General features: G+C 45.3%; 1 protein-coding gene across 1 annotated transcript in view; it reads left to right on the top strand.

Moving 5' to 3' along the window:
- The window catches only part of GPR107 (G protein-coupled receptor 107), a 74904-nt gene that overhangs the window by 18693 nt on the left and 29660 nt on the right, over positions 1-26551 (top strand). The window contains exons 2-13 of the mRNA XM_025888618.2: positions 5406-5528; positions 5852-5902; positions 6155-6234; positions 7209-7348; positions 9296-9333; positions 11048-11104; positions 14849-14959; positions 15279-15412; positions 20377-20452; positions 22182-22255; positions 22649-22766; positions 25694-25824. Coding sequence (XP_025744403.1) covers positions 5406-5528; positions 5852-5902; positions 6155-6234; positions 7209-7348; positions 9296-9333; positions 11048-11104; positions 14849-14959; positions 15279-15412; positions 20377-20452; positions 22182-22255; positions 22649-22766; positions 25694-25824 — 1133 coding nt within the window. The remainder of the gene's footprint in view (positions 1-5405; positions 5529-5851; positions 5903-6154; positions 6235-7208; positions 7349-9295; positions 9334-11047; positions 11105-14848; positions 14960-15278; positions 15413-20376; positions 20453-22181; positions 22256-22648; positions 22767-25693; positions 25825-26551) is intronic.

The following is a 26551-nucleotide window of genomic DNA, read 5'->3' as shown; positions in this document are numbered from 1 at the left end:
ATATGATAGCTTAAAATGGAGATGGGGGTTAGGTTAGGTGAGGGTCCCACAGATAATACTGGCAAATGGTAATACTGAAAAAATGTTTTGAATTTTATCTTTAAAAGAAAAAAAAATTATTGCCTACCATCCCACTGGTACTAATCTTTTCATAGTTTGGTGAATTTCTCTCAAATCTTTTATAAATAAATAAGTATAAATACATATGCTTTCTTTTTTTTTTTTTTTTTTTACAAATTTAGCTCTTACTTTAGATAGTTTGGATTCTGTTCTTTGCATTTAATATTTTCCTGGTTTTTTTGAGGCATAATTCACAAAAATTGTATGTATTTAAGATGTATGTGGTGTTTTGATATACATTGTAAAATTATTACCACAGTCAAGCCAGTTAACATATCCATCACCTCGCATAGCTTCCTTTGTGTGTGAGAACAAGTAAGATTTACTCAGCGGATTTCAAGCGTACAATACAATATTGTTAACTCTAGTCCCCATGCTGTACATTAGATCTCTGAACTTACTCAGCCTGCATGTCTGACACTTTGTATGCTTTGACTAACATCTCCCTCCACCCCCTCGCCTTTCATAACCACGGTTCTGCTCTCTGCTTCTATGAATTCTCCGTTTTTAGATTTCACATATAAGTGACATCATGCAGCATTTGTCTATGTCTGGCTTATTCTACTTAGCATGATGTCCTTCAGGTTCATCTACATTGTTGCAAATAACAAGATTTCATTCTTTTTTAAAGCTGAATAATAGCCCATGGTGTGTGTGTGTGTGTGCGTGTGCGCATGTGTGTACATTTTCTTTATCCATTTATCCTTGACAGCCACTTAGGTTGTTTTCATACTTTGCAATTATAAATAATACTGCAATGGACTTGGGAGTGCAGCTGTATCTCTTCAAGATTTTGATTTTATTTCCTTCGGATGTATACCCAGAAGTGGGATTGTTGGATCATATGATAGTCCTATTTTTAATTTTTTAATGATCTTCTATACTGTTTTCCATAATGACTGTTTCAGTTTCCATTTCCAACAGTGTGCAAGGATCCTCTTTTCTCTACACCTCATCAACACTTGTTTTCTTTTTGACTTTTTGATACTAGCCATTCTGACAGGTATGAGGTGATTTCTCATTGTGGTTTTAATTTCCATTTCCCTGATGATGGGTGATGTTGAGTACATTTTCATCTACCTGTTGGCCTTTTGTATGTCTTCTTTTGAGAAATGTCTGTTGAGATCCTTTGCCCATTTTTTATTTATTTGTTTATCCTTTGCCCCCTTTTTAATCAGGTTATTTGGTTGTTTTTTGGAGGGGTTGTTTTTTGTTTTGCTGTTGAGTTATTTGAGTTCCTTATGCCATCTGTAAATAGTGACAGTTTTGCTTCTTCCTTTGCAATGTGGATGCCTCTTATTTCTTTCTCTTGCCTAATTGCTCTGGCTAGGACTTCCAGTACTGGGTTGAAACATGCGTGGTGAGATTGGGGAACCTTATCTTGTTCCTGATTTTAAAAAGCTTTCAGTGTTTCACTGTTGAGGATGACATTAACTGTGGGCTTGTCATATGTGGCCTGTATTATACTGAGGTACATTACCTAATTTGTTTATAGAGTCTTTATCATGAAAGGATGTTGTATTTTGTTGAATGTTTTTTCTTCATTTATTGAGATGATCATAGGATTTTTTTCCCTTTCAATTTGTTAATGTGGTGTTTCACATTTATTGATTTGCATATATTCAACCATCCTTGCATCCCGGGGGTGTATGACCCTTGATCGTGGTATATGACCCTTTCATGTGCTGTTGAATTCAGTTTGGTGGTATTTTGTTGAGGAATGTTTCATCTGTGCTAATTAGGGATATTGGCCTGTAATGTTCTTTTCTTGTAGTGTCCTTATATGGCTTTGGTATCAGGATAATGCTGGCCTTGTAAGATGGGTTTGGACGTGTTCCCTCCTCTTCAGTTTTTTTGGAAGAGTTTGAGTGGGGTTCTTGTTAATTTTGCCTTAGCTGTCTTTCCTGTTTGATTGCCTAGTCAGTCTCCTTACTATTAGTTTGTTCAGATTTTCTCCTTCTTCATGAGTCGGTCTTGGGAGGTTGTATGTTTTTTAGGAATTGTCTCTTTCTCCCAGGTTGTCCAACCGGCATTTAATACTCCATCATGATTACTTTCACGTGGTGGGAGGCGGTAGTGTGAAAGTGGCTTCCATAACAGATCAGTGTTGATATCCCAGCTTCACCACTTAGGGTCTGCGTTGTTTCGGGTAGTCATTTTAACCCCTGAACTCGTGTTTGCATCCCTGTCGTGGAGCTGCTGCTCTGAATTACCTGGGCTGGATGAGGATGAGCTATCACAGGAAAGCCCGTTTCTCAGGGTGGAGATTGTGGAATTGTGTTGCGGTTATTAATGTTCAAAATATTCTTCAAACATGTGTTTTTAGTGGCATTGTTTTATCAAGTGAAATGATAATATAAAAGTGAGAACAAACGATAAAGGAATATAATGTTTATATGGGAAAAACAACTTCTATATGCTTGCAATTGAAGCATTTCCCCCCCACATACCTAGAGAGTACATATGGTGGTAGACTAAATGAGTTAAGCAATTTTTAACAGGCTTCCATTTTGCTGCCCAGCATCTAAATCTGGTTAAATTAGAACAAGCACACTTGTCAAATTTAAACCTTATTATATAATGTACATGCTAAAAAAAATACGCATTATTAGCCTATGACTCAGTGAATTTTCACAATGTAAACACACTTATACAACCAGCAACAAACAGAATGTTACCAAGCACTTCCAGAAGCTCCTTAAGACCCCCTCCTGCAAGTGACTGCAAGTGTCTCCCTCCCAAGAGTCATCACCCTGACCTCTGTCACCACGGATTACTTCCCCCTGCATTCGCCTTGATTATGCCTATGGTGAGACGGCTCATTTCGCTTAGTATCATGTTGTGAGGTTCATCTGTGTGTTGCATGTAGCAAGAATTTGCTTATTCATTCTGTCTCTCCTGCCCTTCTCATCTGGGGATTCTGCCAGGGTATGAAGCCGCAGTGTCCTAAGGCATCCAACATATGTAGTTGAATTGATTTCTCTCCTGTGCGTCTAGGATGTTAGTAGCCTTGTAGCAGCTTTGGGAGAGTTGAGAAAATAGTCCCTCAAATCATTTCTGTTAGAATCCATGAGCTTTAGCTTTTCTGGGTTTTGTAGTCTCGCAGCCCTCTCATGCCTTCCAGCGGACGACTTCTATTATTTTACCTGCTTTTCTTGTTCTCCCTGGGAGTTCTGGTGTGTTGCACACCGCTCCACCAGGAAGTGGAAGCCCAGCAAACAGGCTTCAAATGCATAGCTGGATCCTAGGAAAATAAGGGAAATTCTCAGGACCCCCCCACACACCAAAAAAAGCTGTCGTCGAGGGTGGGTGGGTGGGGAGCTGCAATCTCAGCAGGTAAATGAACACAAGCCAGGGCCCTGAGATACTGCGGAAACTTGGCCCCTAGAGCCTTGGAGTATGAACGGCTGGCTGGAAGCAGAAGCCAAAGACTTGGATGGGATGGGAGGTGGAGAATGCTGGAACTGTGTCCCTCTCCATAGCTCCTAATATTATAGGACTCTCAGAGCCATAGTCCTTGGATAGAAGAGTGGGCTGGGAAATATAACCCTCCTAATGGCTATAAAATGTCTTTTTTAGCTATGTAGGGGGTTTCGGTTTATGATTTGTCTGCCAAAGATCTGATCCACAGCTTCTCCTCAGAGATCTTTGGGGTTTGTGATTAGACTCCCTCTGATGTCCAGGAGACCCAAGTCTAGAAAGAGAAAATTACCACCACACCAGGACACACCTGCCGGGAAAGTCGGCAGAGACAGCCAAAGAGCTGAGCTGGAGTCCCCAGAGCATCTCGATATGTTGTCAAGTAGCTATGTTTAAAATCAAAAGAAACAAAGGGTAGATTTTTTTTTTTAAGATTTTATTTATTTGACAGAGAGAGAGAACACAAGCAGGGTTAACTGCAGAGGGAGAGAGAGAAGCAGGCTCCCCACCAAGCAGGGAACCCGATGCGGGGCTCGATCCCAGAACCCTGGGATCATGACCTGAGCCGAAGGCAGACGCTTAACTGACTGAGCCACCCAGGCGCCCTCAAAAGGTAGAATTTTAAAAATATGAGCAAGATGCAAACAGTAGCAAAAATGACTATGCAGGTTTGAGGAAGAACCAAATGCGGGTTTTAGGAAAGTACTTAGCTTGGCACCTGGCATTTAGGAGCTACTTAACAACTGTTAGCTTATTGCAGACTTACAGAAGGTGCTCTCATTTAGGCAAATGATTCTCTATAGAAAACTCATGACTTGGGGCAGGCACCTGGGTGGCTCAGTTGGTTAAGCGCCTGCCTTCAGCTTGGGTCATGATCCCAGCCAGGGTCCTGGGATCAAGCCCCGCGTCAAGTTCCCTGCTCAGCGGGGTTCCTGCTTCTCCCTCTTCCTCTGCCTCTCCCTCCTTCCCCTGCTCATTCTCTCTCTCTCTCTCTCTCTCAGATGAATAAATAAAATCTTTAAAAAAAAATAAAAATAAAACTCATGTCTTTACACAGTAGGATGTGTCTTGGTGGAGCCTCAACTTGAGAAGTATTCACTGGTACTGTTGTTCTGTTGGCCTTAAAATTTATTGACTTAGTTGGGATTGGAATCACAACTTTGAGGCAAGTTGCAAACAGGTGTGGTAGGCATTTGCCCACGTGGTCAGTTTCAGCAAATCTCAGGATTATCCTATGTCCGAGAGATCTGTCTCCACCTGGCTAGTTCCTGGATTCCTTTTGCATAAGGCTTTGTTTCCTGAAAATCTTGTCATATGAAACATCATTTTTAGGTGCAAATGTAAAAAAATTGTATTGTAGGTTAGAAAAGTAATGTCAGGTATCCCTTATCATCCTGCAGGGGGAGGAGCCAGCTACGTAAAACTCATAAGAAGGTTTATAAAAATGAGTGTATTCTTGGGAAAGCTTTGGCCACTTCTCCCCTCATCCCCCAACATGTTTTGAGTGCCTCCTGGATTCCAGGCCTTGTGCTAGCAGGAAGGTTGTGAGGATGACGAAAACATTGTTCCTCCTTCCCTGGAATTCACATTCCACTTGATCACCAAGTCTGTCCTGGGAGCCTTACGCATGCATGCGAATGAATTAAATCTGTTATGTGCTTCCTTCTGCAAAACTGTTGATATCTTATGATTTCTGATGAGTCTTCTTCAGCTTTTGGAGCAAGATAAGGATATATATTATATTTATTGCCAAGTATATGGAAACAGTGACTGGTTAGCTACCATAGTTTTCAAGCAAATAAGTAGGTTAAATAATCAAGTTAACTTCTCCATATTACTGATTCCACCACTCCAAATCTTTTTAGGACGATGTGAGGCGTAAGGTTCATCTGAACACCTTTGGATTCTTCAAGGATGGGTACATGGTGGTTAATGTCAGTAGCCTTTCCGTGAATGACCCTGCAAGAGCCACAGACAAGGACACAAGTGTAAGTGCCTTCCCAGGAGGTCAAGGGCATTACCCTTCTCTGTTGCTCAGATGAGAGCTTCGCCCCAACTTAAATACGAAGTCTCAGAATATGGAGAAAATTAAACTCGTGAACAGGCATCAAATAGTTTTTTTTACTTTTAACACTTAAGGTGTAATTTTTGAATAATTTTAGTAATTAGTGATCCCTCTTACAAAATGAACGCTAAGAAAACCAAGAGAAGGCTAGGCCAAGAATCAGCTTTTCTGCTCTTCGAGTAAGAAAGGTATGGGTGCCAGAGTATCCTGTGGATATTTACCTCTACTCTTTTTACCCCCTCTTAGATTGGATTCAGCCTGGACCGCACAAAGAATGACGGATTTTCTTCTTATCTGGTGAGCATTACACACATGACCTGATCACTCCCTTCATGTGAGCCCAAGACACTGGGTGAGAACACCCTGCTTCTGTCAATGCTCTTTTCTTGCTGGGGTGGCTGCTTTGACTCCCTAGCATCTCTGAGCACCCACAGTTGTGTTCTTCAGGATGGAGGTTGGATCACTTACTTGCCTTGTTCCTGAAAACTTTTTGTTCTTGTTCTAGTGTGAATAAATAAGATGATGTACAATTGGGTCTTCCTTTCTCAGGATGAAGATGTGAATTACTGTATTTTAAAAAAACAGTCTGTCTCTGTCACCCTTCTAATTCTAGACATCTCCAGAAGTGAGTAAGTAATTCTCATGTTCCTTCAGTTCCATCCTCAAGTAAAGTTATGGGGAATTTGGCAGTTAAGCTAACATTTACTGAGTGTCTGCCATGTGCCAAATACTGTGCTGAGTGCTGGAGGTTAAGAACACGATGAGGGGGATGGAGGTGCCACCCTCAGGGAGCTTGGAGATGAATGAGGGAGGCCAAACGCCAATACAGATGATCATGGCAGTATAGAGAGGTAGTGGGGCAGAGAAACTGGTGAATTGTGGAAGAGAAGGGAAGGCTTCAGGCAACTCTTGGCCCAACCAGCCTTCAAGTGAGTGGGCTTCACCAGGTGAATAAGGGAACAGCACTGGAGGCAAGTAGAGCAGCTCAAAATAGCATGGCGTGTTCAACAGAGTGAGTTCATTATTCCAGCCAGCTGACATCCAGGGACAGAGGGAGGCCTCTCCCCCATGAGGCAGGACTAGAAGTGCTCCCCTCCATCTCGACTGTGCTAGCTTAGCTCACGTGTCCATTCAGGCATGGGGCCTCACCTGCCCCTCCTTGGCAGGATCTAAATCCGCTAAGAAGCGAGAGAGAGGAAATGCTTGTGCCCGCTGCTTCTCACACGCCCCCCCTAGAGTTCACTTTAACATCTTACTGGTTTTTTGCCCTTTGTTCCCTTCCCCTTGTTGAACACATTATAGACACTTAGGGGGATAATATGTCCATCAGAACGGTGTGGTTGCTAGGAACGTAAGCTTCAGAGTGAGAATGCTGGGTCCTCGCCTGGCTGCTTCTGGCCTCACCACTCTTGAGCAAGTTCTTAACCTTCCTGAGTCCCCATTGCAGCAGGTGCATGAAGGAGCTAGTAGAATCTACATCAGGGACTCGAAAGGACTCTCTGAGATAATGGATTTAGATACTGAGACAGTGTGTAACACGTGGCACTCAGATGGCCATTGCATTACCTTGAACTTCTTTTCTTTTCCCTTATTTTGAATGTAGGGTGAGAGTAAGATCCCCACCAGATGCTGGTACGCAGTTACCAAAGATCGTCTTCAGCGAGGATGAGAGGGGCCTAGGCCAGAGCCAGGAGCCTGGGGCTCACCCTGTTTCAGCGGGAAACCAGACTCAGCCAAAACAAGGTGAGCTGTCAGGCTCAGAACAGCCTTTTCTTCACTGCCCTGCTCTGTAGATTCTTTTTTGTCCCCAAGGAAAAACACATATATCATAGCATTATGTTATTTTGGGGGTTATACAAAAATATATAACCGTTAAAGGAAAAGGTGGAAACTAAGGGGGAGGTGGGGAAAAGAACATTCGTTCCTCCGCCCTTGCAGCACTGGAACTTGAGTAATCTGTGTTCTTTCTGGGCTCTTCCATGGATCTGGAATGCTTGACTTTTATTTATTTATTTATTTATTTATTTATTTATTTTAGATTTTTAAAATTTATTTATTTGAGAGAGAGCAGAGCGAGCAAGAGAAACTCATAGTCATCGTGTTTGTAATTTCTTAAGCATATCTGTTCACTCAGCTTTCAGACAGTTCATTCTTACCAGCCCGCCCGTTATGTGGATCCTGTAATTTGCTCAAGCTTTCCTCTTAAGGAGGTGTATTTCCACTGTATGCCATTATAAATATTGCTGCATTGGGAGTTCTTTATTTGTAGAACTTTGGTCATATCTAGAACTTTTTTTAGGATGGATTCCCAGAATTGGAATATTTGGTTCAAAGGCTGTGAATACTTTGGAGAATATTGGTACATATGTTCAGTTCCTTTCCAAATGCATGGTATGAACTGATGCTCCTTTTGGGAAATCTGTAGGAATACTGACCACATCACCATGTCCTAGCCAGGACTGGGTTTTTGGTGTTTATTTGTTTGTGTTAATCCCAAAGTAAAAGGCAAAAAGGATATTCTTGGTTTTGTATTCATTCTCACTACTGAGGCTGCACTTTATCTCCACACGTTGATTAACCGGTTTATATTTATTGCCTCTTTTATTAACTGTCAACGTTGTCTAATAGTTTAGTTCTTTAAAGAACTTACTATTTATTATTTACACATTTTTTTCCTCAGTTTGTCAAAACTCTAACCCAAATTAAAAGACATGCAGAAATGTTACATGTGTTTGAGGCTATAGCTTAGTGCCCGTGCACCATTCCTTTCTCGCCCACATATGCATGCCCTGCACGGAAAGTATTCTTTTCCTTCTTTTATTCTGAAACTCTCTCCCTGCAGGGAGTTTGAAATCCTATCTTCCCCATGAAGGGCATCTTAAGTGAAAATAAGGCACAGATACCCTCCCTGTTCCCTGAAAGAAGCCATTAGCAATCTTTTTTTTTTTTTAATTTTTTTTATTGTTATGTTAATCACCATATATTACATCATTAGTTTTTGATGCAGTGTTCCATGATTCATTGTTTGTTCATAACACCCAGTGCACCATGCAAAACGTGCCCTCCTCAATACCCATCACCAGGCTAACCCATCCCCCCACCCCCCTACCCTCTAGAACCCTCAGTTTTTCAGAGTCCATCATCTCTCATGGTTCGTCTCCCCCTCTGACATACTCCCCTTTTCTTCCTCTCCTGTTATCTTCTTCTTTTCCTTTTTTCTTAGCCATTAGCAATCTTAACACACCTTGCTGTGGGGGGAAAAAAGTATGAATTGTGCTAATATTATTTGCTATTTTTCCCTGCGTATAAATAAATGTCATATACGTATTCTAAAACGATCTGTTTTCAAGCGTGATAACTTAGAAAATGAGGAAGGTCACTCCATGTGGCACCTCTGGCAGTAACATCACTAGATTATTCAGAGATGATTTCCCTGTTGATACTAAATATTATCCTTTATTAGAGAGCATCGATAATGTAACAAGCTCCAGTTTGCTGCTTCTGCGGCTCAAGAATTGTTTTGGAATCTGAGGAGTTGTCAGTCTACAAGATAGCATATGGCCTCACCTCAAACTAACAAATAGTTTGAATTATTTGATATTAGACAAGCTAGAGCCTCATAAAATGATCCTGTCATACATATACAAGCTGAATCATGCAGTAATATCTTTTAAATGTTTCTGCTTCTAGGCAGTGGAAAATCTAAAAGAAGTACAGTAGATTCAAAGGTAAGAACTGACCACCCACTGTGCTCAGTGCTTCCCTGGGTATATATGTACGTGTGTGTGTGTGTGTGTGGATATATATGTAAATGTATGTATGTGGGGGTATGAGGGGATGTATTTATATACATACATATATACAGGTACGCACATACACACACCTGATCCATGAGGAGTTGCCATCTGTTTGGAGAGGTAATGTTACCACATTGGAGGAATTTCAAAGTAACATTGAGTTCTGAGTTGTACAGCACTTACATGGTAGAGGATCAGACAGTGGGGGGGCCCTCAGGAAGGAAATGTCATCAGGGCTTGGAGTTTGGTGGGTTTGTTTGGGGAAGAGGAAGGAATGTCAGAAGCAAAGACTGGAAGTGGGAACGAGCATGACAAATGCTGGGTGCTGGCCCTATGGGAAGTAAAACATGTGTCTTTGGGAGCAGAGACAGGGATCTTAGATAATAAAAGTCCAGACAGTAGAGGGTATTAATTGATGCACAGAAAATAGGAAGTCGTCGGGAGTTCTTGATCAGGAAGGACTGTGATACAGATGGTGTTTGGGGCAGATGTTCTGAAAGTAATGTGCAGAGCGGCCTCAGAGAGGGAGACAGTGAAATTAGGACGACCAGGAAGAACGCGGTTGTAACAATACAGGTTCAGGGCCATGAGGACCTGCACTGGAGCAGAGTCTTGGAATTTGGAGTAAGGGATGGGGGCGGTGTTGGGGGCAGGGGAGGAAGAAAGTAGATAATTAATTAATTAATTAATTAATTTTTGTAGAAGAGTAGGTGGTAGAAATAGCAGAAGGAAAAATTGGGAACATTTTGGGTTGGGATACCTTGATTTTTCAGTGAGGGGACATCCAAATGGCAGTATTTTATTTTAACAGCTGTGTTGAAGTATAATTGACATACAATAAACTACACATATTTAAAGTGACGGTTTGCAAAGTTTTGCCTTAAGTGTAACAACTGTGAAGCCACCAGCACAACAAAACAGTGAACGTACTCATCACCCCACAAGTTTCTCCTGCCCCTCCGTCTTTCTCCCGTCTTTGAGCGACTGCCGATCTGCCTCTGTAGACGAGTAACATACAACTTCATAGGAGTGCATTATGCAGTACGCGCTCTTTTTTGCTTCTTGGACTCAGCATAATTCTTTTGAGTTCATCCATGTTGTTGGGTGTATCAGTAGTTCATTCCTTCTCTTTGCTGAGAGTTAGTCCACTGCACCAATGGCAATAATACACTGATCATTTGAAATTGGGCATGGCGTCCAGGTGAAGTGCCAGGACGTGAGCTGGGTGGGCACCCGTAGTCCTGCTGAAACTGTAAGAATGGAGACACGCTCCAGGGGGATCGGGGGGCCAGGGGCAGGGAATAGGGGGTTAGTGGGAGGGGTAGAAGAGACCGCTGAGAAAAGGAAGTGGGTGAGAAGAGTTTCTTTTCTCTGTGAAACGGGATCGCAGACACCTTGAAAGGATGGTGAATTTTATTTCCAGAGAGCTTCTGAAGGTCAGCAAAAGATTTAAGAAGGATGTGCTTTTGTTTTGTTTTGTTTTGTTTTAATTCTTATTTCTTTTAAAATTTTTTATTATGTTAATCACCATACACTACATCATTAGTTTTTGATGTAGTGTTCCACGATTCCTTGTTTAATTTTTATTTTTATTAGTATACATTTTCTGCCAGTATCCTAAAACAGGTTGTTGTGTTTTTTTTAGGCAACGGGAGAAAAATCCTTTGCTGTTCACAATAGTGATGGGGCAGTTTCTTTTCAGGTATGTATTCTCTTGCGTAATCTTCATAGGATTTATCTCTACAGTGTAAAAGGGTGAATTTGCAAAGGAATTTTGAATTTGGGAATAATAATTTAGGCATGCTACGTATCAGTCACTTGAATGCAGTAGCTCTCTCCATAGCAAACCCACAAGGTGGATATTGTTACCCACCACTTAGCTGATCATATGTCTGAGAATGAGTGACTTTGTGAATGTCCGGTGTGAGTGACAAGGCCCACGTTCCAACAACCCACATCCACCTGGCTGTCCCCACACCTCTGCCTCTTTAATCCCGTGCTGCTTCCCATTCGGAGTGTGCTAGAAGCACAGAATTCTGTATCTAGAAGGACCACTGGTGATCATTTAGGATGCTGGTAGAATTTTAGAGATGAGTTCACCTAGGCCCAGCAGTGTTGAGTGACCTACCCGTCTGGCCCCATTCTTCACTGCCCATGAGTGTTTATGGCAGCATCACAGCCTGTGGTTGGGGTAGGACGTTGGATAGGGTCTCAGCACCCACTTACTAGCTGGTGACCTTAGCTCACTTAACTCCTGGATCTTGCTCTTTAATCATCTAAGAGTGAACAATGATGGCACCTATCTCATAGGGTTGTTATAAGTATCATTTTTTAAATATAAAAGTGCTCTGGAAGCAGTGCACAAATCTTTTATCATTCATTTGTAAGAATCACTGCCCCTTTTCTAACCAGTTTTCATTAATTGAGGTAAAATTTGCTCAGAGTGAAATGCACAGGTCTTAAATGTGCAGTTCGATCAGTTCCGACAAATGCATGCACCCGTGTAACCCACTCTCTACCAAGATTCTCTATATTTTTACCACCTCAGCGTCCCCCATCCCTGCATCCACTGCTCTGATTTCTTTCAGCATAAATCATTTTGCCTATCTAGCAATGTTTATATTGTCTTTAAATTTAGTGACCATAGGTATTAATAGCTAATTGAGAGCCTGTGGATGCTTCCCATCTGCCTCAGAGCAAAAGCTCCAGCCCTTCCTGGTCTGCAAGGCCATGTAGTCTGGCTGCTGTCTTCTCATTGACCTTGGCTCCTGTTTTCCCTCCAGCCACAGAGGCCATCTCGCTGCTCCTAGAAATGGTCAGGCCTTAGGCTCTGCTCTGGCTGTACCCACTGGCAGGAATGCTTGTCCCTCAGAAGCCAGTATTTCATTTCTTCCTCTTTCAGGCCTTTGCTCAAATGTCATATTCTCAGCAAACCTTCCTCCATTTGCCCTATTTTAAATGCCGCTTCCTTCCCTCCCCCCCTCCTGCTGGTTTTCCATTAACACTTCTCCTTTCCAACATGCTGTGTTCTCTGCTTATTTATTATGCTTATTTTGTGTGGCTCCCAGTAGAGGGTAGCCATAAGGGAGAGGGTTTTTTTAAATTCGTTTTTTTTCTGATGTATTTGAAATCCCTAATCTTGGGCCTGGCCTGTAATAGGCTGTCTGTTAGTAATGATGGAGCCGAGTGAATGGGTGTGGAGTGCTTGCACGTTGTCATTACCTCAGTTCATCCTTCCCGCAACTCTGTGAAGGAGGCACTGTTATTATTCCCCTTTTACAGATGAGGAATCTGAGGCTCAGAGAGGTTAAGTAACTTGCACAAGCGAAGGATTCAGACCCAGGTTTGTCTGCCTCTAAGGCCCATCCATGTGTTTAATTGCTTTCTTTACTGCCTCCTTAAGAAAATACAAAAGGTGCTTTTTTCTCTTTCCCTTCTCTCACATTAAAGTGCTTATTAGTACAGTAAGTTTTGTGAAATTTCTTTAAGCCTTTTTAAAAAATAAAAAATCACCAAGGAAAGCATGATAGGATATACGTATTTGTCAGTTACTAAAGCTTTGTGTGAGGGCTTGTGTCGTGATTAAGGACAGTGGTTGAGATAACCAGTTCATAGGCTTCTCGGGACTCAGGAAACAGGCAGTGGACAGTCTGCCTCTTCTTGGCTTCCCTTCTCCTCGTATAGAAGTCAGTAGGTGACCCCTTGCTGTGCTGCTACTCAGTACCCTAATTTTGGACAGGGCAGTCATAGTGAGCTTGTCTACTCCATCCACAGAGCAGGGATGGTGTTTTCTCTGCCTAAAGTAGGAAGGGGACTGTTAGCCCTTATTCCTACTCTAAAACATACACTTTTGTTTGATTTTTTTTTTTTTTTTAAGGGTCAGGTGCCTACTCTGGTCAACCATGACGAATGTACTGACTTTTTAAAAAATTTATATTTCTTAGAATCTTCATATGATTCTTTCGGAACTAGAAGTTATTACTATGTTTATTTTTGTTTAGTTTTGTTTGTTTTTAAAGATTTTATTTATTTATTTGACAGAGAGAGACACAGTGAGAGAGGGAACACAAGCAGGGGGAGTGGGAGAGGGAGAAGCAGGCTTCCTGTGGAGCAGGGAGCCCGATGCGGGGCTCGATCCCAGGACCCTGGGATCGTGACCTGAGCCGAAGGCAGACGCTTAACGACTGAGGCACCCAGGCACCCCTGTTACTATGTTTAGAAGCGTTTTCTGGCTCTCCCTGTGTGGACTAAAACACATGCTCTTACGTTTACATTGCTGAATTCAGGACATGATTTAACAAAGTAATAATTTCAGCTTGAATATTCTTGGTCCTTTATTTCCATCTTCTTGTCAGATGTCTGTTTTTTCCGTATCCTTTTTAACTGTGTGGTGTAGTATGCTTGCAGAAGAGTGCATAGTATTTATGTCAAGTACAAATAATTACAAATAAGAACCTCTATAACCATCAGTGGAGAGCAGAAAGAGAACAGAGACCCCGTGTGACCCTCACATCCCTACCCAACTGTTATGAAAAACATTATTCCCATCAGTTCCTCACTTTTCTTTATAGTTTATCATCTATCTGTGTAGCCCTAAGCAGTATATTTTAGGCTTCTAGCAAAATGCTCTCTAGAATTGACTAAGGAGTCATATTCTGTGATCTTACGTATAAAATGTCTGGATTTACATTAAACTTCATTTGAACCCATGAAACATGAGAAACAGAAAAATGTGTCTATGTAGGAAATATAGCCTCTGTCTCCTGAAATCACAGGAGTAAATTTTAACGAGGGAATATTGGTCCTTTACCTTTTCAAGGAGCAGAAAGGAGCCTCCTTTCTTTTCAGGAGTATTTTTTATCTAAAGAGCAAAATAATATATTGACTTGGAAACGAGGTATCTGCTTCATAGGTTATTCCTGCAGCCCTCAGCAGAAGCCACCGTGGGCAGGGGCGTCTGTGGCAAAATGAGGTCGTAGAACCTTGGTGGTGGGCACAAAGGTGTTCCCTGAGTGGTTCTGTCCCCTTTCCTGCTACCTTGAAAATTGTTACAATAAAATATTGAGGCAGAATCACAGAATAAGAAAACATCTGTTTATTTTATTTTATTATTATTACTTTTAAGATTTTACTTAATTGAGAGAGCACAAGTATGAGTAGGGGGAGGGGAGAGGCATGGGAGAGGGAGAAGCAGGCTCCCCACTGAGCAGGGAGCCCAATGCAGGGCTCGATCCCAGGACTCTGGGATCCTGACCTGAGCTGAAGCCAGACACGTAACTGACTGAGCCAGCTAGAAGCCCTGAAAACGTCTGTTTCTGCTCTGGGAGAATCCGATTAAGAAATCTGTATTTTTCTTCTGTCCATAGCATTCATGATCTGTTTCTAAGATTTAAACATTTAGCTGAGGATTTGGGTATTCTTCAGTTTTTGTCTTCTTCACTTTCAGTTTTTCTTCAACATCAGCACCGATGACCAAGAAGGCCTCTACAGTCTTTATTTCCATAAGTGCTCTGGGAACGAAGTGCAGTCTGGCGACAAGTTTTCCTTCAGCCTTGATGTGAGTACCGTGTGGAAGGTGTTCCACGCAGATTTTGTCAGCCTTGTAAAATGTGAGACATTTATTTCATTATAAGAGTAGGTCTTAATAACACTTAAACAGAGTAGGAGAAAAATGTGGCCAGAATCCCATTTCTGCAGAGGATTCACAAACGAAAAAATACAAAGCAGTTTGGGATGTTTTTACACTTTGGCCTGTGCATTAGGAATGTTGTTATCTGCTGATACTTCCTTAGCCAAATGAAGCAGCTAAGGTGACAGATTGCTGACTGGGATGATCTGTTCCTGAAAAGTAAACATTAATTTCATGTTTGTTTCAGATTGAGATCACAGAGAAGAACCCTGACAGCTACCTGTCTGCAGGAGAGATCCCTCTCCCTAAATTATACATTTCTATGGCCTTTTTCTTTTTCCTTTCTGGGACCATCTGGATTCACATCCTTCGAAAACGACAGTGAGTTGTTACTTCCCTGAGCCATCCAGCTTAGAGTGTGTTGAGAGGTGCATAATTTCACCTTTTGCTGCTTTCTTAGCCCCAGAGGGATTGGCACTAGCAACCTTGTCCTCTTCTTCAAAGGGCATCTTCCCTGAAACAGGGAGACTCTGCATGCCTTGCTGTTTGTTTACTTCCCTTTGCTTTATTTAAAAAGCAAATCCAAATATGTTAATAATAGACAAACCAAAATGTATAAGCAGGTGTTTCCCTAGTGAAGACAGTACCATCCAGGACTCAGAGTGAGCCCGTTGATCCCATTCAGGGGCTGTCTGTTCATGAGAGGAGGTTAGTGACAGTGACCCACTGCCTGCCGAGAGCATGGCATTACTGCTCAGTACTGAAGATGTCTGCTCAGGGCCTGACGGGGAGAGGTATTGGCTTCCAGAGGCTTGTCACTGGAGAGAACTTACTCAGAGCCCACCTACCTGCTCTTGGCCTCTCTTCTGTAACCCGAAGGCTTTACCTGCCTGTACTCAGTTCTTGAAGGGAGTACCTGCACGTGTACGGGGCGAGTTTTTAAATCTGTTTCCTTCCGGGGCGCCTGGGTGGCTCAGTTGGTTAAGCGACTGCCTTCGGCTCGGGTCATGATCCTGGAGTCCCGGGATCGAGTCCCACATCGGGCTCCCTGCTCAGCAGGGAGTCTGCTTCTCCCTCTGACCCTCCCCCCTCTCATGTGCTCTCTCTCTCTCATTCTCGCTCTCTCAAATAAATAAATAAAATCTTTAAAAAAAAAATAAATCTGTCTCCTTCCAACCAAAAAACTGAGAATAAAATACTAATTTTCAGTTAGAGAATAGTGTGAAGTATTTGTTATAAGCCCGTAAATGAAATGATGGATATGAATATGGGATTGTAATGTAGATTAGTTTAAATTCATAAAATAATTAAGCACCCCAAATACCTCTTTCTGTTTAGCATTGGGCAGAAACTAGACCTCTCTCTAGTCTCCGGTGGCCTCTCTTCTGGTGGACACGCTCAGCTGGAGTGGTGAGCTCTGGTGGGGACAGCGCTGGTTCCTCTTTGTCTTAAGATTCACTCTGCTCACCAGATGGAAAGAGCCGCTGGTTTACATGTGAAGGACACTGCATGGTCATGTTTGGAGTAGGCGATCAGGCAGCCTTTAGTAAGAAAAAAAGAGTCTTACCTATTCGGGCTTACTTATTCGGGCTATAAAAAGGTTTTAAAATAAAGTTTTGCTTCTGCCTTTATTAGAAAAGTATGAACTGGGAGTCAGAGGCCCAATTCCAAGTATAAACATGGACTATTCCCACCTGTGTGTCTCGCTTCACTCCCTGAGCCACAAAACTGGGACAGGGTCATTGCCCTGCTTTCCTCTGAGGGTCTTAGAACCTTAGGTGTGTTATGTGATTGCCCCCGAAATAATGTGTTCTAGAGGGCTCTGCAAATCAGGGTGCTATGCAAATAGGAGGTACATACAAAATAGTTGACCAGGCAGGTGTTAATGGTATTTTAGTTTCCGTGTATTTAGTGATGCAATAGTCATTATCACTGGTTCACCTACCTAAAATTGTGGGAAGTTTTAAATCTGTGGTTAAATGAGGCCCACCTGCTTTGTGCAGCACGTGTTTAGCTTCTTGTTGAAGTGCAGTTTACGCACAGGGTTGTGTAATGTAAGCCTTCTGCCCCATCCCCATGTTTTTCCAGGAGACTAACAGACAGTTCTGTTGGGTTGGAAATTTGAGCCACATAAAGGATGTGACTCCAAGGCTTCATGCATTTCAGAGGCTCACAGTCTCTTAGAGCTGGAAGGAACTGGAGATCTTTGCCTCGTCTTATGGAGGTCTTGAGAGGGGAAATGAGAGACATGGTTAGTGGCGTCTGCCACAGCTGGGAGCGGAACCCACACATCTCCTTGCCGTGCATATATGCAGCTCCTCTCACCTCTCTGAGTTCTGTCCCGGACCCCCGAGTGTGGGGAGGGGAAGACAGCTGATCGTTTTTCGGTGCCTGCTCCTTGTCCCGTCAAGCACTTGATGCTGGTTTTTTCCGCTAATCATCCAGCTGCTCCTAGAGGTAGGCATTGCCCCATTTTCAGAAGAGGTACTACGGTTTAGAGGGGTTAAGGTTGTCAGGGTAGAACCAGTATTCGAGCCAAGTTGCTGTGACTTTGGAGTGTGTGTTCATCCCAAACGTCACTGCCCCGTGGCCGATATTTCAGCTGGGACTGCAAGCTAAGTGTGCCGGAGCGTGTGAGTGAGCACCCGGCTCGGCAGTGGGCGGTTCTGCACTCTGGGTATATCTCACTGCTGTTCGGGAGTGACAGACTCCTCTGGCCTTGACTTCCTTTTTGACCTTCAAGTAGGTAGGCCCCAGACAGGAAAGTACCAGGGAGGAAACCAGCCCGGAAAGGGAGTGTGCGTCAGTTTGTGACACGCCCGCCTTATCATTCCGTGCAAGGCCCCTCTTCTTCATTTCCCCTTCATTTCCTACCCCTCGCTCATGCTTTTCGCAGCTACTCAGATGCAGGTAATAGGTGTTATTGGGCATGCGTGCATTCTTATAAATAGCTCATGTTCATTGACATTGCATGTATTTTTCACGCGATAGTATCTTTCTTTTTTTTTTGAACAGATTTTATTTATTTATTTGAGAAAGAGAGAATGAGAGAGAGAGGGAGAGAGAGAGCATGAGAGGGGGGAGGGTCAGGGAGAAGCAGACTCCCCGCTGAGCAGGGAGCCTGATGTGGGACTCGATCCCGGGACTCCAGGATCACGACCTGAGCCGAAGGCAGTTGCTTAACCAACTGAGCCACCCAGGCGCCCCGCGATAGTATCTTTCTTAAGACCTAGTCACGTTGCTGTGTGTCCGTCTAGTTCATTAGTTTTTAGCTACTCCATAGTGTGCATCCCTACATTCTACTTACCCATCCCTTTAGTGAGGGACCCCATCCCCTGGCTCCCCCAAACAGTGTTGCCATGATGCCCCCCGCCCCCGGCCTTGTCCCTTTATGTCTCTGTGCAGCTTCGTGGGGCAGGGTACACTCCCAGACACAGGTGCACTGGGTATGGGGTAAATTCGTATTTAATATCATTAAGTGCTGCCAGATTGCCTGTGCTAGTTTATACTTCTATCAGTGGTGCAAAAGGGTTCCTGTTTCCCCGTCCACCAACACTGACATCTTATTTTTTGCCAGTCTGATGGGTGTGAACTGTTACTTCATTTTATTTTGCATTTTCCTAAATACTAATGATGTGAAATATCTTTCTAGGCACTTGTTAACCATTTGGGTTCCCCCTCTTGTGACTGCCTTTAGGCTTTGCACATTTTTCTTTTGGGTTTTCTGTCATTTTCTTGTCGCTTTACAGGAGTTTCTTGCGTATTATTTATGTCAGTCCTTTGTCTGTCTTAGACATTGCAAATTTTTTCTCCCAGTCTGTTAAACTTGTCTGTGGTATTCATTGTTCAGTGAAAGTCTTTCATATTAGTAACAATCAGAGCTCTCTAATTTTAGTCTTTTGGGCAGTGCTTATTGGAAGAAGCCTTTCCCTACTACAAGGTCATAAAAGATGTATGTTATATTTAGCACTGGAATCCATCTGGAGCCCCCTTTATGTAAATGTGAAGTAGAGACACAGCAGTGTGTGTGTGTGCGTGTGTGTGTGTGTGTGTGTGTGTGTGTGTGTGTATACACAGTTCTGAGCTGATTTTCCCCATGCTGGGTTTTGTTTTGTTTTGTTTTAAGATTTTATTTAATAGAGAGAGAGACACACAGCGAGAGAGGGAACACAAGCAGGGGGAGAGGGAGAAGCAGGCTTCCCACAGAGCAGGGAGCCCGATGCGGGGCTCGATCCCAGGACCCTGGGATCATGACCTGAGCTGAAGGCAGACGCTTCACGACTGAGCCACCCGGACGCCCCTCCCCATGCCGGTTTTTAAACAGTCCATCCTGTTCCTACCAATTTGCTGCCCCCTTATCTATCCTATGTGAAGGCTCCATACACACGAGAATCCATTTCTGAGCATTCTGTTCTGTTGGTTTATTTCTCTGATGCTGTACCCCTTCCACATGTTTTACTGCTGTGGCTTCACAGAATATCTTGATATCTGAGAGTGTGAGTTTCCTCTGTTGCTCTTACTCAGGTTTTACGTACTTTAAGAGATTTAAATTTGTCTCCCAAATGGTCTTGTGTCCTTAGTTCCCAGGGCGAGGCGGCAGCCCGAAGGCGGACGGGTGTCTGTGTCGGCGTGGCAGCGGGAGCCGGCACTTCCCCCCGCTGGCCTGGTGTGTCCGGCGGGTCGCAGCCCTGCATGCTGCCTGGCTCCAGGCCCGCCCCTCTCTGGGCCGCAGCGCACCCCCACAGCCATGCCTGGGCACCTTCTGCTCTCCCAGGGGCCTCTTGCCAGTTTCACAGATCCCGCCGCCTCATTCTTGCCTCTGCGGCCTTTCCAGGGTGGTTTCTGGGCACAAAGCTGGCAAGCTGTGCAGATTTCCATCTTATCAGGAGCTGGAAGTCGTCCTGTCTGGCTTCAGTGCCTGATGCTGCTCCAGTCACAACACAGACTTGTGCACGAGAGCTGACCCTGGGGCTCCATCGGGGCTGTTTCTGCTGGTGGGAACTAGGTCTCCAAAGGGCTTCGTGTGTGTGGTTTGCTTAGATTGTGTTTACTGCTTCCTTACAAATGTATCTGATGCCTGGAGCTTCGGCCATCCTTTGGAGGAATGGAATATTCCCTTTTTTCTTTTTTTTTTTTTAAGATTTTATTTATTTGAGAGAGAAAGAGAGGGGAGGAACACAGAGAGTGAGGAGGAAGCAGACTCCCTGCTGAGTGGAAAGCCCGATGTGGGGCTCGATCCCGGGACCCTGAGATTATGACCTGAGCTGAAGGCCGACGCTTAATTGACTGAGCCGCCCGGGAGCCCCTGGAATATTCCTTTAATTCTTTTCTCTCTGTTTTTATAGGAATGACGTATTTAAAATTCACTGGTTGATGGCGGCCCTTCCTTTCACGAAGTCTCTTTCCTTGGTGTTCCACGCAGTATGTATTAGTATTTTGGGTCATTTATGAAATGATATACAGTGTCTGTACAGTCAGGAAGATTTCCGAATTGGAAGAAAGGGGAGCTAGGTCAGTGGGAAACAGGATGAAGACCTTTTCTCGTGAAGCCTTTGGTGTGGGAGGGGCCATCACAGGGATAAATCATTACACCCTCCGTCTGTAACCCGAGCCCGGAGACATCTTCTGACACTACCTACGTACCCAGAGTTTTCCTAGAGCCTTACTTTTTTTATTCCTTTTTGTTTGTCTTTTCTCAAGATTAGAGTGCCACCTGCTGAATTGTTTCCACGACTTGATTTTTCTAAATACTTTCCTGTGTTCCCATTTGATTTGAAGCTTGGTGTTTGCATACTTATTGAGAGAAAAATGATGCTCTAAAGATGGAGGCGTGTGACTTGAGCTTGCACTTAGAATATTTAGTCTGGCTGCAAAGTGACGTGCACCTGCCCGTGGGAGGAAGGTCACAACTGCCCCGTGGCACCTGCCGGCTGCACTCGTGAGGGTGACAGCCTCCAGACACGCGCTCTCCTTCACTCAAAAGTGTTGGCACCAGAGGGGTAGTAATGTGTCCAGTTGCAGTCTTTGGAAATGACAGTTACTTGGATAATTTCCCATTTGGATCTAAGTTAAAAGATTCTTTCTGGAAATTTGTAGATAATGAAGGACAAAGCCCTTGAGTCACTTCAGTGTCTAGATAGCCATTCATGACAGAATGGAAGGTCTACAAAGAAATCGATACCAGCGTTTGTGAGTTGTGCCAGGAAGCACTGTGGGCGCACTACTGAAACTTGCCTCTTTAAAATGCGTTGGTGGCTTTAAGTAGCTTGAAATGTATAGACTTTTTTCTAAAGGACAAAACAAAACAGTGGAAGGTGTGTAACTCCACATGGATTTTTTTGCTGGCTGACTGACTGACTGCTGTAATAAGCAGTTGGGGTGTGCAAGGTGAAGTTCCTGGCTGGGATACTGAAGAGACCTGTGGCATTTGGCCCTTGGGGATTTTTTTTTTTTAAGATTTTGTTTATCCATGTGTCAGAGGGAGAGAGCATGCACAAGCAGGGGGAGCGGCAAGCAGAGGGAGAAGCAGGCTCCCCACTGAGCAGGGAGCCTGATGCAGGGCTTGATCCCAGGACCCTGGGATCATGACCTGAGCAGAAGGCAGACGCCTAACCGACTGTGCCACCCAAGTGTCCCAGCCCTGGGGATTTTATTTATTTATTTTTTTAAGATTTTATTTATTTATTCATGAGAGACAGAGGGGGAGAGAGAGAGAGAGAAGCAGAGGGAGAAGCAGGCTCCCAAGGAGCAGGGAGCCCGATGCGGGACTCGATCCCAGGACCCTGGGATCATGACCTGAGCCGAAGGCAGACGCTTAACCATCTGAGCCACCCAGCCGCCCCACCGGCCCTGGGGATTTTAAAGAAAATAACAGGCAGCCATTTGCCAGCGTGAATCTCCTACCCCAAGAGAGGGACCTGGTTTGTGTGCTGGTGGCGTCGAAAGCTTGTGGCAGGTTTCTCGTGCTACCTGACCTTGTTAGTGCCCTCACGTGCTGAATTGTGAATTGACGAGTGAGGTATTAGTGTTTGGGGTGGAGGGGACAACCCCCCCCCCCCACTGTGAGGTCCTGTGGCAGCCTTTCCTGTTGCGCTGTGCGTGAAGGCGTGTGGTAGATGGACGTTTCTGAAATGCAGTCGTTTCATTGCAGATCGACTACCACTACATCTCCTCCCAGGGCTTTCCGATCGAGGGTTGGGCTGTCGTGTACTACATCACTCACCTGTAAGTACGCAGAGTGACATGCAGGAGAAGTTGGGGAGGCCATGGTAGGAAGAGACCTGCCTCGCATTAATAGTCCCTGCCTTCCTGTGGCGGCCTGTTCGGTTTCTTGCCATGCCAAAGGTGTGTGGCACACAGGTGGCTGTCCAGACCTGAGAACTCGGGGCTGCTGGTGTGCTTCCGGGAGGGGGTTGCCTCCATTGTGGGGGGGGGATTTGCTGCTCATGGAGTGGGGTGCGTGGTGAACCATTTGTGTGCTGCTTCACTTAAGAGGAGTTTCCTAAATTTGGCCCCCTATCTTTTCCAAGAAGCCCATGAAGTCATGAATGAGCTGTGCAGGGGAACTTGCAGAGAGTCTGAAGAGACTGTTGGTGTCTGAAACTTTTTCTTTTCCAGCTTGAAAGGGGCACTCCTGTTCATCACCATTGCGCTCATCGGCACCGGCTGGGCTTTCATTAAGCATATCCTTTCCGATAAAGACAAAAAGATCTTCATGATTGTCATTCCACTCCAGGTAAAGGGACCCTACTCCTGCGTGTCCTGGTTGTGTCCTGGCACTTTGCGAGGCTCAGCTGTGGGTCTGTCCAGGCAGAGGGAGTCAGCTCATCCAGAAACTCCAGCTCATACCACTGGGGTTCTCTCTCTGAATTCTGGCAGACCTAGGCCTTGGGTCATTGCCCTGAGAGCTTCTGCCATCGCTCACCTGGCGAGCGGCTTACGGATGCCTGCGCTTGAGTAGAGAGCTCCTGGAAAGTCAGGGAACATACTGCCTGCCTTCGTGCCCCTGGCTGCCCTCTAGCAAAATTGTCCCTTTAGCCGAGCTCAGGTACATAGTGTTTCAGTTAACAAACTATTGTAAAACTGTGAATGACACCAGTGAGTTCTTACAAGTTAGAATATTAAGTAGACATCAGGGCAACTATTTATTAAACTCTTCCTGGTTTGGGGCCCCTAGGCCAAGGCCAGCCTTGCCTGGTTGTGAGCCCCTTGGGAGAGGAACCTTGTCTTCTGTGTAACAGTCTTATTGGAGGCAGAGGTTGGGCATAAAGAACTCACAGTAAACACGGAGGGCCTAGCAGGGATGCCTGACCGCTCTGTTCTGCTCAAAGAGCATGTGTTTGATAAAGTTGTTCTCATCGTGTGATCTCGTTCGGGAGCACAGTGCGGGTGTGGCAGGGGAAGGAAGGCAGGGGACAGCTCCCTGCACACCCAGACTAGCCCGCTCGCTCTGGTGATTGGCAGTCTGGCCGTGTTCGCAGCAAAGCCACCTTCACATTAATGACAGAGGGACTCACGTTAGCACCAGATGAGTGGTACAGACCAGTGGCTGTAGGTTCCTGGGAGAGAGACTAATTTCCCAAATGCAAATGATCTAGAAGCCTTCAAGGTAGAGAACAGCCTTGCCTAGATGTTTAAGGAGAGAAATGTGGCAGGCGAAAGAGCAGTAGCAGGAACAGGTGGTGCCGCCGCCGAGTGAGCAGAGATGCTGCGGAGCCGTACGGGTCCCGGCTGTCGAGCTCCCACGGCCGCTGCGCCGGCCAGGTGGACTTCTGCAGCCTGCCTGCGCCTCCCAGCTCTGAAGGGAGGGCCTGTGGCACTGCTCCCTTTCGCCCTGTCCCCCCACAGAGCTGCCACTGTCCCTCCAGGCAAACCTTCGTTCCCCCACCTGAACAGGGATGCGATGGGGCACAGCCCTCCTGGCTTCCCTCTTTTGCACCCTGACGGAGCTGAGTGCAAGGTTATGTGGCAGGCACCTCTGAGGAAACGGGACATTGAAACAATTGAATATAAGGAAGTTATGCATCGATAACATAGGGACTCATCTGGGAAGGCCTTGAATATCAGCCCGGAAGCTAAAACTACTTCTTTTGTGGCCATGGGGAGCCAGTGCACATTTCTGAGTGAGAAGTGAGAGATGTCCAAAATGTACGCACAGACTTTCAAGAACATTTTTGGCACTTTGTTCCACACCAGGGCACATTTTGTCTTTTGTCAAGTGTGTGAAGTAAGGACCAAGTGGAATTAGGAGTTTAAGCTGGGAACGCTTTTGTTCCCACTTTGTCTTCCTGGGTAGCCCCAGGTGCAGGTGCTTAGGTTACGTGTGGCAGAGGACCACTGAAATTTCCGAATAGTTTTTGCATTTGTGTCAAGTGAGGTATGGCTTCTGTGGTAGTTTCACGAAAAGGTCCTAGATAGAAAAAGAAACTATCCTTAGAGACGTCCTGAATAGCAGCACAACAGATTTTCTGTTCCTTGTCAAAGTGTACAGACTGACCTTTCCAGCAAGCAAGCGGAGTAGTTGGGACCTTGGACTTTCCGTGGAGAACAGAGGTGGACTTGTAATCTCTGCATCCACACCTACTGGAAATTTCCCAAAGAGCGTCCCCTTGATTATGCTGAGTAGTAGCCCGGGTTTGAAATACTGCTATCCCAGTTCCGCCAGCTCAGGGGCCTTTCACAGCACACTGGTGCCAGGGCTGAATCCCCAAGGCCAGTTGGAGCAGAACGTGGACACAGATGAGCCTCAGTGGGTAGAACTAAGCCATGTCCCATGTGGATGGAGGTGACCCGGGTGGGGTTGCTCCTAGGAGGAGCAGTGGGACCACTCAAGCACTGGGCCAAAACCCGCCGTTCTCGTTGCTCTGGTCTCTGATAACACTCTCGGGTACCTCAGACTGTCTGAGGAGCAGCAGCGGCCACACAGGGAGAACCTGGGCCTGAGGAATCTGGGCATCGTGGCTGAATGGGGTGTGCGGTGTCTCCCATTCAGTACCCGAGCGGTTCTGCTAAGGCCTTGGGGCCTGAAAAGCAAAGCAGAGTGTCCTGATGATCTGTGCTACATCACAAATCACCCCAAATGCAGTGACAGAAAGCAACAGTAAGCACGTATTCTCTCACGTTCTGTGTGGATCAGGAATTGAGGAGTGGCTGCGCTGGGCAGGTCCGACATGGGGCCTCCTGTGGTCAGACAGCGGCTGGGGCTACCTTGACGTCTCCATTTGCCTCTGTCTCCTGGGCCGGGAAGACTCGATGAGGCAGGGCGGGAATAGCTGGGGCTGCTCAGCTTCTTTTTCTCTGTCTGGTCTCTCCACCTTGGCAGCCTCGGGGTAGCCAGACACCCTACAAGAGGGCTCAGGGCTCTCAGGGCATGTGTCCTGAGAGATCGGGCCAGCCAGAGGTGGTATCCTTTGTATGACCTACCTTGGAAATCACGTGGCCTCGCTGCCACCTGTTGCTCAGGGCAGTCACAAGCTCAGGAGGAGGGCACAGAGACCACCGCTTGAGGGGAGAGCGGAGTATTCTGAAAAGCATGTGGCACTGGAGAGAGGGCCATGGCCGTGGTTGGGGGCCTGTAGGCCCAAGTGGCCGCCCCCTCCTGGGCCTGCTGTCGTAGAGATCTGCCCTTGCTTTAGGGCCTCAGCCACTTCTCGTGTCCTGTAGGTTCTGGCAAATGTGGCCTACATCATCATAGAGTCCACCGAGGAGGGGACTACAGAGTATGGCTTGTGGAAGGATTCTCTGTTTCTGGTAGACCTGCTGTGCTGCGGAGCCATCCTCTTCCCAGTGGTGTGGTGAGTACGCGCAGGGAGGGGGGCCACGGTGCACCCTGGGGCGCGTGTGCCAAACGAGACCAGGCCGCTGAACCAGCCTTTCGCAAACCGGTCCGAGTCACATGGGGCATCTATGTGACAGATACAGCTTCCTGGGTCCACGGGCTGACCTGGGTCATTCCCCAGGAGGAGGAGCCTGGAGTTTGTGCCTTTACCCGGTTCCTCAGTGCGTTCCAATAGAGCTGATCTGGCACCGTGGCTTTTAGCCCAGATTAGGCAATAGAGAAGGGTCTGGAAATGAGAGCTCAGCAGCAGCGTAACCTAGCAGCATGATTTGGAGGGAAGGGAGTTGAAATCCCATAAATAGCCTTTTCTTGCCAGGTTAGACGGAAGGTGCGGCAGTGCATGAACACGAACTAGTGAGAGTCCCAGCACATGAACACATAGGTACCTTCTGAACGGCTGGCCGTAGATGCATCCATTGTGCTTCAGTTCTGTAAAGAAACATCAGGACCATGTCAGTGGTTGATGAGAGAAAATATCCTTGTTAAATCTTATGCCAAGTGAAGGGAATTACTGGTTTGGTAGGAAGCAAGTAGAGGAAAAAGGGCTGGCAGAAATAAAACACTCATTCTTAAGTGATCTAGTTCCATGATTGTTTGGAAGCATTTACTTCTTTTGGAATAAAGTTTTTATTTGTATTTAAAAATTTTTTTAAGGTTTTATTTATATGACAGAGGGTGAGCAG

The sequence above is a fragment of the Callorhinus ursinus genome, unplaced genomic scaffold (assembly GCF_003265705.2).
Source record: "Callorhinus ursinus isolate GAN/ISIS: 27379988/994484 unplaced genomic scaffold, GSC_fseal_2.0 scaffold24, whole genome shotgun sequence".
In the NCBI taxonomy this organism is placed as follows: Eukaryota; Metazoa; Chordata; class Mammalia; order Carnivora; family Otariidae; genus Callorhinus; species Callorhinus ursinus.
This window is presented reverse-complemented; position numbering and strand designations above follow the sequence as displayed.